Here is a 15,449-nt window from a genome sequence, read left to right as displayed (position 1 = left end):
AGGCAGATATTGTTGGGATATCAGAGACGTGGTGTCACACAGATATAAGTAATGCGGAACTGGAATTTGGGGAATACAATGTGTATAGAAAGGATAGACAGGACAGGAGGGGAGGAGGGGTTATGCTATTAATTAAGAAACACATAAAGTCCAAGGAAGTGAACCAGTCGACATCGATGGACAGGGCAGTGTCGAGTCAGTTTGGTGTGACATAAGCATAGGGAAATCAAAATTGAGAGTAGGAGTGTGCTATAGGCCTAATGACTCTGATGAGTATAATAAGATATTGTACAGGGAAATAGAGTGGGCCAGTAAATCAGAGAGTCTTATAATGGGGGATTTTAATTTCCCAGATATTGACTGGAATTTGTGGGTTGGTCACTCGCACACTAGCAAGGCTTTTGTGGATTTATTGGATGATTGTTTTCTACATCAGCATGTTCGTGAGGCAACAAGAGGGAGCAATACTCTTGATCTGATTATCAGTAGTGATTCTTCATGCATTAAGAATCTGCAGATAAATGAACCACTAGGTGGCAGTGATCACAGTGTGTTGAAGTGGGATTTACTCAAGGAGGTAACTACCATCAGAGGTAAAGGGAAGGGTTTTTGTTTTCGTAAAGGCGACTATGATGGTCTGAGACAGTATTTAAATTCTATACAGTGGGACCAACTGATGATGTTACCAACAGCAAACTCAAAATGGGAAGCATTCAAGGAACTAATCTTGGAGGCTACCAGGCTTTACATACCAACTAAGAAATATTGTTCAAGGTTTAGGCCTAAATGGTTGTCAGATGAACTGATGAGGCATATGGCAGAGAAGAAACATGCATGGGATACATACAAATTAACACATGACACAGAAGCCTATGATAGATACAAGTTGATCTGTAACCAAGTTACAAAGGAGATTAGGCAGGCAAAGGCAGACTACAAAAAATCCTTGGCAAAGGATGCAAAGAAAAACAGAAAAGAGTTCTTTACATATTTAAACTCAAGAAGGAAAGCGATGAATCAGATTGGTCCACTGGATATTGATGGTTCAACAGTTGAGGATCCTGCTCAGGTGGCTAACAATCTAAACGAGTATTTTGCATCTACATTCACGCATGAGGAGTTATTCAGGAAGGAGAATGATGTAGGTAAAGTAAACATTGGCAGTGAGCTGGATGATTTTGTAATAACTGAGAGGAAAGTGGAGGAGAGATTGTTGAGGATTAACATAAAAAAGGCACCTGGGGTGGATGGGATCTATCCAGTTATATTAAAGGAGGCAGCAAAGGAAGTAAGCAAACCCCTAGCCATAATTATGAAAGCTTCTTTGGACTCAGGGGAGGTACCCATAGACTGGAGATGTGTAAATGTAACCTCAATTCACAAAGGAGGATCAAAGGCTGACACAAGTAATTATAGACCTGTTAGTTTAACTTCTGTTCCAGGTAAATTAATGGAGGCACTGGTTAAAGAAGCACTGCAGGATCATCTAGACAAGAATTCAGTTATAGCTCAGACGCAGCATGGTTTTGTTAAGGGCAGGTCTTGCCTGACCAATTTGATTGGATACTATGATGTAGTTACAAAAGAACTGGATGCAGGGAATAACTTTGATATTATATATTTGGATCTTAGAAAGGCTTTTGATACTGTTGCACATGGAAGACTGCTGCACAAATTGGAGCAGTGTGGCATTGGAGGCAAATTGCTGCTATGGATAAGGGGATGGTTGAGTGGCAGAAGACAGAGAGTGGTAATCGATGGACACTGCTCAACGTGGACTAATGTTATTAGTGGAGTTCCTCAGGGTTCAGTGTTGGATCCGTTGTTGTTTTCGGTGTTTATGAATGATACTGATGATGGGATATCAAGTTTAATGTCCATGTTTGCAGATGATACAAAGGTTGGCAGGGTTGTTAAGGACACTACTGACGCTATGCTGCTGCAACAGGATCTGGAAAGGTTAAACAGATGGGCTGAGAGGTGGCAAATGAAGTTTAACATTGACAAATGTAAAGTACTACATATGGGAAACAGTAACCCCAGAGCAACGTATCAACTCTACGGTACTACACTGACAGTGCTGGAGAATGAAAAGGACCTGGGGGTAATTGTGAAGGCAGATATGAAGTTCTCTGAGCAGTGCAGACGAGCTGCAAGAGTAGCTCATGGTGTCTTGTCAGTGATATACAGGAATTTTTCTAGCAGGGATAAGGTGATTATTCCCTTGTAGAAGGCAATGGTTAGGCCACATCTTGAGTACTGTATACAGGTCTGGAGGCCTCATTTCAAGAAGGATGTAGAGCTGCTGGAACGGGTACTACAGAGAAGGGCAACAAGATTAGTGAATGGAACAAAGGGTTGCTCTTACGAAGAAAGGCTTAAGTTTTGCAAATTACAGAGTCTGGAGTCTAGGCACCGGCGAGGTGATCTGATAGAGGTGTATAAGGCTTTGAATGGTTTGAGCATGCTCAATGCCAATGGGATTCTTCATCTTGCTCAGAATAATCACCTCAGAGGGCATAAATTCAAATTGAGGAAGGACAGATGTCGGATAGATGTGCAGAAATTTGCCTTTGGCCAGCGGGTGGTTGGTTGGTGGAACCGACTTCCATCACTTGTTGTCGAAGTTGATAGCCTAAACAAATTTAAAGCTCAACTGGACAGGTATTTCGAACGAATGGAGGGGTGAAATGGGAGTGGTGTGTGTTTTTTTTTTTTTTTTTTTGGCTGATGCTGAATAAGCTTGCTTTCTTGCAACATATGCCTCTACTAATGCTAATGCTAATGTATTTACTTGTTTCATGACCCCCAGCAACTGGCTTTCTGGGCTGCTGCTCATTCCAGTAGAAGCAGTGCAAGAATCATTACCACTTCTGTCTGCGGATACTGTTAATCTATTAATCTGTGAATTCCCCCCCCCCCAAGCTAGCAATTTTCTGACCCACCTAACATTGACTCGATAGCATCGGCAAATATTCTTGCATCCTTTCTATTTAAGTGTATCCCATCCCTGTAGAATAACATTTAACAAAATGATAACATTTAAATGCATAACTCAGTTAGTATTGAAATTATTATTTCTTATATATTCTCATTGGTAAGAGCTTTGTTATCTAGGACTGTCTGTAGCTTATTTGGTGGAGCATCATACTATGAATATAACAAATCAGTGTCCTATCTGCATTTTGGCAGTTTTTTATATACAGTTTATTTATTTAGTTTATATTTTTTAATCGTAATTGAAATCAAATTGTTATTGCACATTGAATCTCATAAAGAAAATCTGTGCTTTTGCATGTTTGTCTATATTAATCATGTATCTTGCTAATTTTGTTTTGAAACAATTAGAATAGCTTTCCGTGAAGAAACCCTGTATATCATTTTATGTGGAATATAATTAGCTATTGATAAATAGATTTTACTTCATATGCTAGACAATAGTTCATTTTGAAATGAATTGTTTTATAACATTTTTAATAAAAAAAATATTAAGCTGAAGCATTTCAACCCTTTAAAGATTATTCTTTTTTCATATGGCATTGAAATATAGCTGGTCTCGCACAAAGTTATAGGGAATTATCCCCTCCACCAAGATTTTTATCCTTAAACCAGGCTTTAGGACAGATGCATGCAATTTAAAGAAACAGAACAATCATGTGTCGTGGTACAAGTTTTCCAAATACAAAATAACCTGGTAGTCCAAAAAAAACCTAATCTAACTCATCAGCTGGAAACATTAGAAATAGCTCATTACAAATGAAAAAAATGTGCTAATCATAAAGAAAACTAGAAGATGAAATTAAAAAAAGAGAAGTTGAAGAGAACTGCTGTAAAATAACTTTCATCAGAGAGAGAGAGAGAGATGGATGTAAGCAGACATAAGAAGAAACACAAGAATCTGTCTATGAAGAAATCAAAGCCACAGAAATATTTGAAGAAACAGCAAAGTTTGTCTAATTAAATGGTAATGCTTTCCCATCTAGGATGATTTTGTGTAACTTTAAAAATCAGTTTATACTAAGTTTACTTTTGCTCTAATTTTTAAATTTTGTGGAATTATTTTTATCAGATGTCACACTGTTGTGCAATTCACTTTTAAATTGATTGTATGACTGAATTAAATAAAAATGAGAAAGAAATTAAAAAAAAAAAAAAAAAAAATGCAAGACTGATGTCCTCTATCACAGTTGCACTTTGTTGATGAAATTTGATACTGGAATTGCTACTAAAATTTCAGAGTAAAATAACTGTGAAATCCGAAACTCAATTTGAAAATTCAAATTTAAATTAATGTTCTATATATAGCTTCAAAGTCATTCACAAACAGAGTTTATGTCATGTTATTAAACATTTCATAACATCTACAGTATAATATTAAGGTGGAGAAGTTCAACTCTTTGGAGACTCCCTACAGAAACTCACCTCCTCTAAGCAAGCATGTGTCTTCTCATTTCATAAGTTTATTTTCTCAGAGCCTGTGAAGATCTGATTACCAGCACTTGAATAAGATAACTCTGAGGAAACAAGTGACATAAACTCATGGCAAGAAAAGTATTTCTCTTGCTAAGGTAATGTTTTTCAAAGTTTTAAGCCAATTTTAATGAAATTTTACAATATAAAAAACAAAAAATGTAATGAATATTACAGTGCTTCGTGAGGTAAATTCTAATGACATATTAATAACAAAACAATTCATTCAATTTTAAATAATTTTCTTACATAATTTTAAACACTTTATGGGATTTAAAATTTTAAAACATTAATTATTTTTTAAATTTTATTTTACTCAGATATTATAGAGAAATCAGGAAACCAGGCAAGCATTCCCAGAATTCCTTCTGATAGCCAAGGCAAAATATTGAAATTGGTGCTTAAAAAAGTAGAAACTCTCGACTCTGATACTGATGAGTATGAAGAAACCCAGCATGACAGCTAAAAGTTTATGTTGAACTTCTGAAACAAAAGAAGCAAGTTATTTTTAGGGTATTGTACATTACTGAAACCTTTAGTTGTTCTTAAATAATATATGAATATTATTTTTTCTGATAAATTAATAAATTTGAAAGCGAATATAAACTTAAGTACAGTATAAACATGGTTATCCCTTCTGTAATGTAATGTTATCACTTTTTGTGTGTGTGTGTGTGTGTGTGTGTGTGTGTGTATATATATATATACATACATACCATTCTGTGTGAATTCTGATTTTTATGTTTTGGTTGTTTAGCCACTTTACTATCCTTGCAATGTTTATGTTTAACAAATTGTTTAAATACTTTGTTTCATACAATCAGCACTGTACGATTTGTTCCTTCTAGTGTTACCTTTTATATTTGCATATGTGATGGTGTGTAAAATTTGTTAAAAAATAAACTTTTATTTGCCATCTTAGAATTATTATTAATTTATTTACACATGCACAATTAAAACTCTGAAATGAGCATTAGCTAATTGTCTGTCACACTGAGAGTCAGTTTCGAAGTGTACCAAAACTGCCTTAATAATATACCATAATGACATAAATTTACAGTGACACCCAAACAGTAATCCATTGTCACTTTCATTGAGTCAGTCTTTTGTGGTTGGTTTGAGTATGTGTCACTCAAAATATTTTTTCCAACAATTTTTATCTCAACAAAACTTGAAAAATTGCTGAAAATCAGTGTAAATGTTTTTCACCCCATGTTTACACATTCCCATGATCGTTTTTTCTTTACCTTTTATGCCACCTGGACATAAGAGCTAGTATTCCATATTAGCAGAAGCTCTCTTCAGTCTCTCAGAGCCACTTATTCATCCCAGCAGCAACTTCATTATTGTCTCTCAAATCTAAATATATTTTGTTCATAAATTTACATATATTTTGTTCATAAATGACACCCTTTGCTGGACCAAAAAGCTGGAAGTCTGAAAGTACATCATCTTAACTGTATCTTAGGTGGGACAACACAATCCAGTACAGTTTTGCTATTGCTGCCCTTGTTTGAAAAATTGTGTGTGTGTGAGCGTGTGTGTGTGTGTGTGTGTGTGTGTGTGCGTGCGCGCGCACACAGTCATGCAGGAGAAGTGGACCTTCCATAATTTTTGCCAGTTGAACTTGTAACTTTAGTTTGTTCACTTCAAATAGTACATTTCAAACTTTTTTTTTTTTTTTTTTTTTTCCGCAATCATGGGGCTCTAATTCCTTTGAAAACAATAATAATTATCAATAAATTAAAAACTGCAATACATTTATACATATACAAATTAAATTTTAAAAAAAGCAATCGCAAAAAATTATAAGAACCTCGGATCCCTAGAATATACTTTAAAATTATCCATAGCGTTTTCTTGGATATAATTTAATCCACATAAAGTATTATCAGTAGAAGAAGAAGAAGAATTCTTTATTGTATACAACTCCCTTCAAGGGGGTTTACATATATCTCAAAATCCTTTATCCCAACCAAATACGGAGGATGCAGAAAGGTCAGGGAATGACCACCACATATCCCCGGAGCAATATGGCCTTAGTTGCTAATGCTCCTAAAAACCAAATAACAAACAAACCTTTATCTCACACTTATTTACAAAATGAATGAAGGGCAAAACATAAATTATGAGGCATGCATCACCATCTCCACACCTATGGTTTGTCTCCTTATTCATGATTTCCATCAAAATCACTCCTTTCATGTCCCAAAAAAAAATTGGTATCAATATTATAAATAGTATTTATCTTTCTGTGTTTCGTAGATTGTTATTTAGTTTCTGACTTTAAAAGACTATATAAAAAGTTTCATTACAGTGAACATCTATGAAAGTTAGGGCCTTTCCTCTCTGCCTCATATCGTGCCAGCAGCTCCTATGCAGTATCTTCCTCCGTAGTTTGTGATTGGAACAAACCATTAACTTATTTTTCAATAAACCAGATGGCAAGTTACTGTATTCAGTTGTCCTTCACTAATTAAGAATTGTATTGACAGTACCTTATATGTAACATTGACCCTGTCTATAGATGTCATTCGTATACATGCTGTTCAGTGTTACTAACAAGGTTGAGCAGCTTCTCCATGGTTGATCATGGAGGTCAGCTTATTTGATGCACTCACATAATTGACCCAACATCCAGCTGTCCTATTGACAGTGTCATCTCCATAAACATTTTGCATGGGCAGGTCACAAACAAGTTGTTTCAGATAAAGTGTGTAATCAAATACTTGCAATCTACTCTGCACAGGAACTGCAAAGAGGAAATTGCTCTTGCTTGCCTCCACAGAGGACACAGTCATCTCACTCATTCATTCCTGCTGAGGACAGATAACTCCACTGTGTGGTACCTTTTTAACCATACAACATATTTTATCTGCGTGTCCACATTATAGACACAAACCTGTTTTATATTTTACTATTTTTTAGTTATCTGGGTGAGCCTTATACCCTCAGTCAGAATATATCTGACAATGACCCTTTCTCAGCCATTTTTACTTATCTAAAATCAGTAGTATAATAATAAGAGGAGTTTACCTCAATATTGAGTAGTACAGCTCTGACTCATATTATCTAAAATCATTAAACCTTTTTACTCATATTTAAAATTTACCATTTATACCTTTTATTTTATTGTTTTACATCTTGACAAATAGACCTAATTCATTAGGTCACTGAAATTGTAACTGTTATCTTTTATATAACCTGGTTTTGGTGCATTATAGCCTTAGCCACTGATGCGGCAATAAAACCCAAAACAAGCAACCAACAATAAACATTTTTCATATGTTTATGAATATTCCCTGCTGTTTACTTCTCTGCTGTTAGGAACTCAATCCCAGCCCTTATGTAACAATCCTCACTAACTCCATATGAAAATCTGACCATAGTAGTGCTATTTTTTTTTTTCTTTTTTTTTTTTTTTTATGAAACCCCAAACACGAGAGGTGTTAGAACCTATAGTACTTAGTACCGTACTTGGGTTGGGTTGGAGGTTGACAAGACGAAAGAAGATATTTGTTGACTTAGTACTGTGCTTGGGTTAGAGATTGAGAAGACGAAAGAAGATATTTGTTGACTTGAAAGAAGATATTGGACTTGGAACTTCTGTAGACTGTAATTTTCAGGAAATACGTATGATGGAAGGTTGTTCCAGAAAACAGCAGTTCAATGAATAAACGAGAAAGATGAAAAGTTGGTTCTGTGAATTTGAAGTTGGACAGTAAATGGATGTTGGCTGGTGGCGGCACGTGTTCGGACTGTTTTGAAAGAGAGAGCGGGAATTATAGAAGCCAATTCAGAATAACAGTGCCCATGGAAGTATCTGTAAAAGAGGCAATCAGCAGAAACAGTATGTCTATGAGACAGTGAGTGGAAAGACTCTGTTAGAGATGAGTCATTAATTAACCTAACTGCCCTCTTCTGAATGGAATCAAGAAGCCTGAGAGAAGTTTTGGGGGCACCACCCCAGATGTCGGAACAATATTCCGTGGCAGGGCGGATTTGCGATTTATACAGAGTGAGCAGCTGTTTGGAAAAAAAGTAATGCCAAGAGCGAAAGAGAAAACCAAGTTTTTTAGATGCAGAAGAAGCAATATTGTAATGTGCTTGTGCCAGGAGAGATTAGAAGTCAGGGTAAACCCCAAAAGAGATATATCATTTTGCCTAGAAATCAGAGTGTCACTAAAGATAAGCATTCGCAGAAGAATCCTTTTTGTGAGATATAAGACAAGACTGAGTTATAGAAGGGTTGAAATCAACTAAGTTATCTTTGCTCCACTGGAGAATTACCTGAAGATCGGCATTTAAGGAATTGCTAGCAGATTTTCGAGAAGTTGAAGCTGATTGAGCAGGACAAGGTTTCTCAAAATGGAAAGTGGAATGCAATGTGCTATCATCGGCAAAACTATGGATAGGATTTCCAGTCAATGGAAGAAGGTCATTAATATACGAGGAAAAGAGTGGGGGAAAGAACTGAACCTTGGCGGACACCGGCATTAGTGGAGAAGTTAGAAGATAGAGAGCCATCTACCATCATCCTCAGTGAGCGATCAGAGAGAAAACTGGATAACCAATTACTAAAAACAGTTAGCAAACCATAAGATGGAAGCTTGTTTAGAAGACCTTTATGCCAAACATGATCAAAAGCCTTTGAGATGTCAAGAGCAACTACTTATGTTTCACCGAACCTTTCCATTGAATTAATCCATAAATGGATAACATAAGCCAGAATATCACCAGTGGATCGACACTGATGGAATCCATACTGGCGATCGTTGATCAGACGCAAGGTTTCTAGGTAGTTTAAGAGTTGGCGGTTAATTAATTTCTCCATTACTTTGGAAAGAGTAGAAGTAATTGCAATGGCACGATAATTGGATGGGAGGGATTTGTCACCCTTTTTAGGAACTGGCTGAATATGAGCAAATTTCCTAGCAGAAATTTGCTAGGAAAAGGAAAAACATCTTTGGAATAAGAAAGTGAAAAAAGGCGGCAAAGAATAGGAGTAAGTTCAGGAGCACAGGTTTTGAGAACAAGTGGAGAAATACCATCGGGACCTGGAGCATTCTTAGCATCAAGATTTGTCAAAATCCTTCTGACATCCTTTTGACAGAAGACCACAGGAGGCATTGAATGGAGCGTGTTGTGAATGGTGGGAGGTGTTTTAACAAGATCATTAATACCTGAGTTGGAAGAAAAATGGGATGCTAGCAGGTCAGCTTTATCCTTGGCTGAAGTGACAACAGAACCATCTGGTTTGAACAGAGGTGGGAGCAGAGATGGGCAAAAGTTGCGGCCAATAGCTTTGGCAAGAGACCAGAATGCTCGGCTACCATTAGGGCAAGAAGCAAGTTTTCTACTCTTAGCCTGTTCAAAATCTAGTTTGCACTGATTAATAACTGCTTTACAATTGTTGCGATCTTTGGTGTAGGCAGAAAATGAAACTGAAGAATTAGAAACAAGCCAATTATGATATGCAACATTCTTCTCTTGAACAGCCTTAGCACATTTATTGGAAAACCAAGGTTTAGAAAACCAAAGGACGAAATTTTAAAGTGGAGTGTGGGATAAAGGATTCCATTCCTGCAAGAATAATTTCACTGATACGATCTGAGCAAACGTTGACATCAGAAGTTTTGAAACAGTAATACGACCAAGGAAAAGAAGAAAAGAAGTCTCGCAGGTCATCCCATTTTTGCATTCTTGTAATGCCAAAATGGGATGACGAGGTTGGGAATAGCCATGAGATAAAGGTTCCATTGAAGAAGAGACAATCACCAAGGTGTGATCTGAAGTGCCTAAAGGACCTCTCACTTCGACCGTGTACTTAGAAGGGTTGTTTGTGAGAAAAAGATCAAGCATATTGGCTGTATGGTTAGGATTGTCTGGTATTTTTGTAGGTAAATGAACAATCTGTGCAAGGTCATTAGTAATTGCAAAAGCCTCAGCATCTCGACCAGCTGGGTCGGTGTGACTAGAAAACGGAAGCCAACTGGAGTTGTGAACATTAAAATCACCAAGGAAAATTACCTCACTGTTAGGAAAGTGGGACTGGAGAAAGTCAAGTTGCAAAGAGAGGAAGTCAGAGAGCTCCAAGTGATTAGTGGAGTTGGGAGAATGGTAGAGACAACGGATGAATTTGACACAATGAGGTAGAGAGATTTTAAGCCAGAGAAGATCAAAGAGAGGAGATTCCAAATTGCCAAGTCTCTGACAGGGAATATCAGAACGAACATATGCACAATTATCATCTTTGAGGCGAAAGGAATCATACAGCAAATAATTTGGGCATCTGAAATGAGCAGTAGTTGAATCAACTGATAACTGAGATTCTGTCAGAAAAAGTACATGGGGTTTGGCAGACTGCAAGTGGAAATGGACATTGTTGAGATTAGAATTGAGACCACGTATATTTGTGAAATGAATTAGGAAGTGCTTGAGAGGTTTAGATCTTTTCACAGATAAGCTTTCTCTATTATTTTGACAATTCATGGTGTAAGAAAAAGTGGGTGGGACATGCTGTATGAAGTAATGGAATTTTTGGATATGGCATACACATGGTAAGAATATACCCAGATCCTTGACATAATGTAGCCTCGACAATGCTCCCCACATACACACTACTCGGACTCCCTCCAGTCACTATCTGGCAGAGTAGAGGTAGCAAGATTATACACTAGCTGATCCGGAAGCCTCCTAGAGAGTTACCAATAGGTTCGGTCCAGTGTACTAACTAGCAGTCAGCCTGCAAACACTGTTTTAGAGCTGCACCCTCAAAATGTAAGGAATATTGGATCTCGCCACGATGTTCATCATAACCTCAAAAGTTATCAATCATACTGCATGATGGAGTGGTTTGAAGTGGTTTAAAATGGTTTAAATCTTGAAGTGGTTTAAAATATAATCTGAAGAGGGCAGAACTGAGTGTGATTGTAAACAAATTCTTAGCTTTTTTTTTTTTTTTTTTTTTTTAATAAATTTTTCTGGAAAAAAAACACAAACTGTGGTACAAATAAATGTTCTGAGTTCATTGGGAATATTAATTTTATTGTGCAGTGGGGATGGGAGGACAAAACTAGCAAAGGGAGGCTGCATTTTCTAGTCTTGTATGTGCATAAACACTGCTCAGCCAAAATATTAGAAACTGATCTTCAATATCATCTAGGACGTTCACTATGTTTTGATATATCCTGCAGATTTTCATTTGGGTTTAGATTTGGAGGAGGAGGCAAGAAGGATGACCGAATTCACCATCACATTCTTCAAACCACTCACAGAAAGATCTTTTTTTTTTTTTTGGTAGTTGTTGGCGCATCGGCTTCTGTGGCCATAATGCACCTCCCAAGGTTTTTGCAGTACTTTGATCCAAGCCCGAGGTGGGATTGGAACCCACGACCTTTGGGTTGCCAGGCAGGTACTTTGCCCACCCGGCTAGCCCGGTCGGCTACAGAAAGATCTAATGTGATGAATAGTTGCATTATGATCTTGAAAGTGGTTATCTCCTTCTACTGATAAATTCTTAATTGTGTCAACCTTTTATTGTCCTTTCGGATCCAGTCCATGTGAACATTCCTCACAGTTATTCCACCTCCTGCAGTTTGTACAGCAAGGAACATCACATAGTGAATTCCTTATCTCGTACAGTTGTCTACACACACAAGCAATGTCATCTGTACAAAAGAGTTTAAATTGGGATTCATCAGACTTCAATACTCATTTCCATTCACATTAACTCAAACACCACTGGAGTATTTCTGGTTATTTGGCTGAAACAAGTGGCTTACTGATACTACTAAACTCCAGATTACATGAAGTTACCATTTATTCGTGAGAAGACAGTTGTAACAAGCAGATGTCAGTTGAACTTGGCCTAGCTGTCTCAGAATTTCTTGACAGTAGTAGATCAGTGATTAATTTCACAGTCCTGTGTAAAACTCTGTAGTCCCCTCTTTCTGCCACAGTTGCATCTTCTGAAATTGGATATCTTCTAACTGCTTATAAATTTAGTTATTAGAGCCTCTGGAAGTCCTGTAATTTTGACAGTTTTTGTTATTGCAGCTTTCTTTCACACTACCAGTAAGTCGTTTTTGAAGTCAGTCATATTGTATGTTTTGTTCATCTCAGTGCCAAGTTTTGGTTGTTGACTACTTTGAAGTATAAGGTGATATTGGACATATTATGCAATTCTCTGATTTTAATATGTTTGCTTTCCATTGTGTCAATGCAAGTAGAGTAGAGTAGGGTTTCTAATATTTTGTCTTCTAGAGCTCCTAGTAAAATGTTTTTCATTCTTCGAAATAATGCTTTGATTAACAATATATTAAAAAATTCTTACGAGTAGTAACAGAATATCTACTGATTTTAACTTGAAAACTGGCATTTTTCAAGAAATTTGTGTGCTGTCTCTAACTTTTATTCATAGAGAAATATATAAAAAAGGTGTATGTTTTGAGTTATGAAATACCAAAGGTTCCCTATAAAAATTATTAATATTCTTTTATTCGTGCACCATTTTCCTATTGAGAAAAATGTGGTTTTGCCTGAAAAACATCTGCTGCCCCATATTTTTAAATGGACACTAAATAAGAAGTGGATCATAAAAATTTACTTCCATTAACTAGTTGAAAGGCATATGTGTAATATTCTACATCACCAAATTAGAATTACAAAGTAATTGACACTACTTCACATAAGGTTTGAGTTTAAATTGTGAGATTTGTTGAACTTGGTGTCTAATAAACCTTACATGGAGTTGAGTGTCGATTACTTTATAATTGATTTAGTAATTTAATTCTAGTTATTTTTTTTGTTGCAATACTTTTTCAATCATTTTATAATGGGTTATATGATATGTATTCATAATATGTTACTTTATTCATAAAAGTAAATTGTTACTGTTACATGAATTTTATTTAATAAAAGTCACATGTGTACTTCAGTGACTTTATAAGCTGCACATCTTCAAACCTTGTGCATCCATCTTAAGGATTCAGACTCAGAGGGTTACTAACCTTAGCTACCATTGATATATAGTCTTGGTAATATGTGAAAGTAGATAAATCAGATAATCAAGAGATTATGAAATAGTTTGTCTGATCTGCAGCAAACCAGCACAAATGTGACTAGAATGTCCCACAGGTCAACGTATTGCTTACTTAATTGTTGTAGTGATAACACTCACACACAAAAAAATCAAATTAGTTATGGGAATTAATTGTAAAAATAATAGTTATACTTGCAGTATCATAATGTATTTAGGATAAAAGATTTTGAATGGATTCAGTCTAACTGTGGGATTAGGGCCGATCAGTAAATTTGGCTAAAAAATTATATCATGTATCCGAAATGTATTAATATTATGCCACCGTAACGACTTATGTAATATATATTGTTTATTTTAGATATCATAAATTTAAAAAAGTGATGTCTAGAATTTTTTATATACAGTATTATCTATTAGTAGTGGGGGGAGGGGGGGTAAATTACTGAATGCTGGCTAATACAACATAATTGTAAGTAGAATTTATAGGTGAAAGAAGCATTAAAATTTAGTAGCTGAAGAGGAAATTTGTATATGAACAATAAAACATGAATTCAAATTATTTGAATTCATCATTTATGCAAAATTAAAATGATGACATCTGTACCTAGTTTGTTGTGAAGTATCACAATACCAAATATCATAGTAAAAGTTTACTTATAATCAATACAGTATCGTAGTACTCTTTCAATTTATGAATACCATGCATTCCCCATAACTTGTTTCTAAATCAGGTATAGATTTTTAGGTACAGTATTTACAGATTATAAATAAATAATAGTAATAATTTGCTTTCTTTTACAGTATCATTCATTATTTGATTAATGTATACATTTCAGCTTTTTATATATATATATGTGTGTGTGTGTGTGTGTGTGTGTGTGTATTGATATAATGGGAGGTGTAAAAGGTAAACTGCAGCCATTATCAACCCACTGCAGGATGGAAGCCTCCTCAACAGTTCATGCTGTGGGAAATGGACCGTAATCTGCCATGCTGGTCCAATGCAGGTTGGCAGATCAACCATATTTAGCAGTCAGGGGCTTAAACCCCAGTCTACTCAAAGAGCGTGTGCTATTGTACTTCTGCTCATGACCACTCGGCTACGGTGGCCATTATAATGGGAGGATGCAAACCAAAAATATAAATAAATAAATAATAGTAATAATTTGCTTTCTTTTACAGTATCATTCATTATTTGATTAATGTATACATTTCAGCTTTTTATATATACAGTAATACCCCGACTTACGCGAACTCGGAGTTACGCGGTTCTTGATTTTTTCGTTTGGCAACGCTGCCGCCCACTATTTTCAAGGTCGTTTTTCATATGTTATCGATATACGGTGCAACGGCGGAGAATGAGAGCGAAAGATGAACAAAATTCAACTTTGCTGCTTTTATGTTTTTTTTTTCAGTGAAGGGGAAACACATTTCACCATAATAACGTAAAAACCAACACAATTCCAGCTATCGGTATAATCGCAAATGCAATTAGATCGAGTTTACTACCAGTTTATAACAGATTTCACTAGCAGAAACGCAACTGGATTTTTATTGTTTTATGATAGTAACCCCTAGAAATGTGAGGTGTTAATAGTGTATCTCTGCCTTTATGGTGTTGTTTATTCAGTTGCTACATGCGCGCAGCTTTGTTTATGCGTATCAAGCGTGCCTCCTCGTTTTGAAATTGTGCTTTATTCCCTAAAAATGAGTAAAATACTTAATTAAAAGGTGTGAAAAGGAAGCGTCCTGGTGAAGACACTGCAGATTCAGAGAGAAAAAGAAAAGCAATTATCGATAAACAGAGGCGGACTGGGTCAAAAATTCTTACCCGGGAAAATTTATAGTGGCCTCATACTATGGTTTATGGCCAAAATCACACTGGCCCACCGAGGTTTCCCCGGTAAGGCTTATGGCCAGTCCGCCTCTGTCGATA

The 15,449-nt window shown here is 36.1% G+C and overlaps 1 protein-coding gene across 1 annotated transcript in view; it reads left to right on the top strand.

Annotated features, from left to right (window-relative positions):
- The window catches only part of LOC150084733 (uncharacterized), a 154,910-nt gene extending 149,967 nt beyond the window's left edge, over positions 1–4,943 (top strand). Inside the window, exon 2 of the mRNA XM_090375473.1 lies at positions 4,791–4,943. Coding sequence (XP_090231599.1) covers positions 4,791–4,936 — 146 coding nt within the window. The 3' untranslated portion in view covers positions 4,937–4,943. The remainder of the gene's footprint in view (positions 1–4,790) is intronic.
- The last annotated feature ends 10,506 nt before the right edge of the window (positions 4,944–15,449 follow it).

Source organism: Mastigoproctus giganteus, chromosome 6 (genome assembly GCF_048544385.1).
Source record: "Mastigoproctus giganteus isolate SK-2022 chromosome 6, ASM4854438v1, whole genome shotgun sequence".
Lineage (NCBI taxonomy): Eukaryota > Metazoa > Arthropoda > Arachnida > Uropygi > Thelyphonidae > Mastigoproctus > Mastigoproctus giganteus.
Note: the sequence above shows the minus strand (reverse complement) of the source record. Positions and strands in the feature narration are given on the sequence as shown.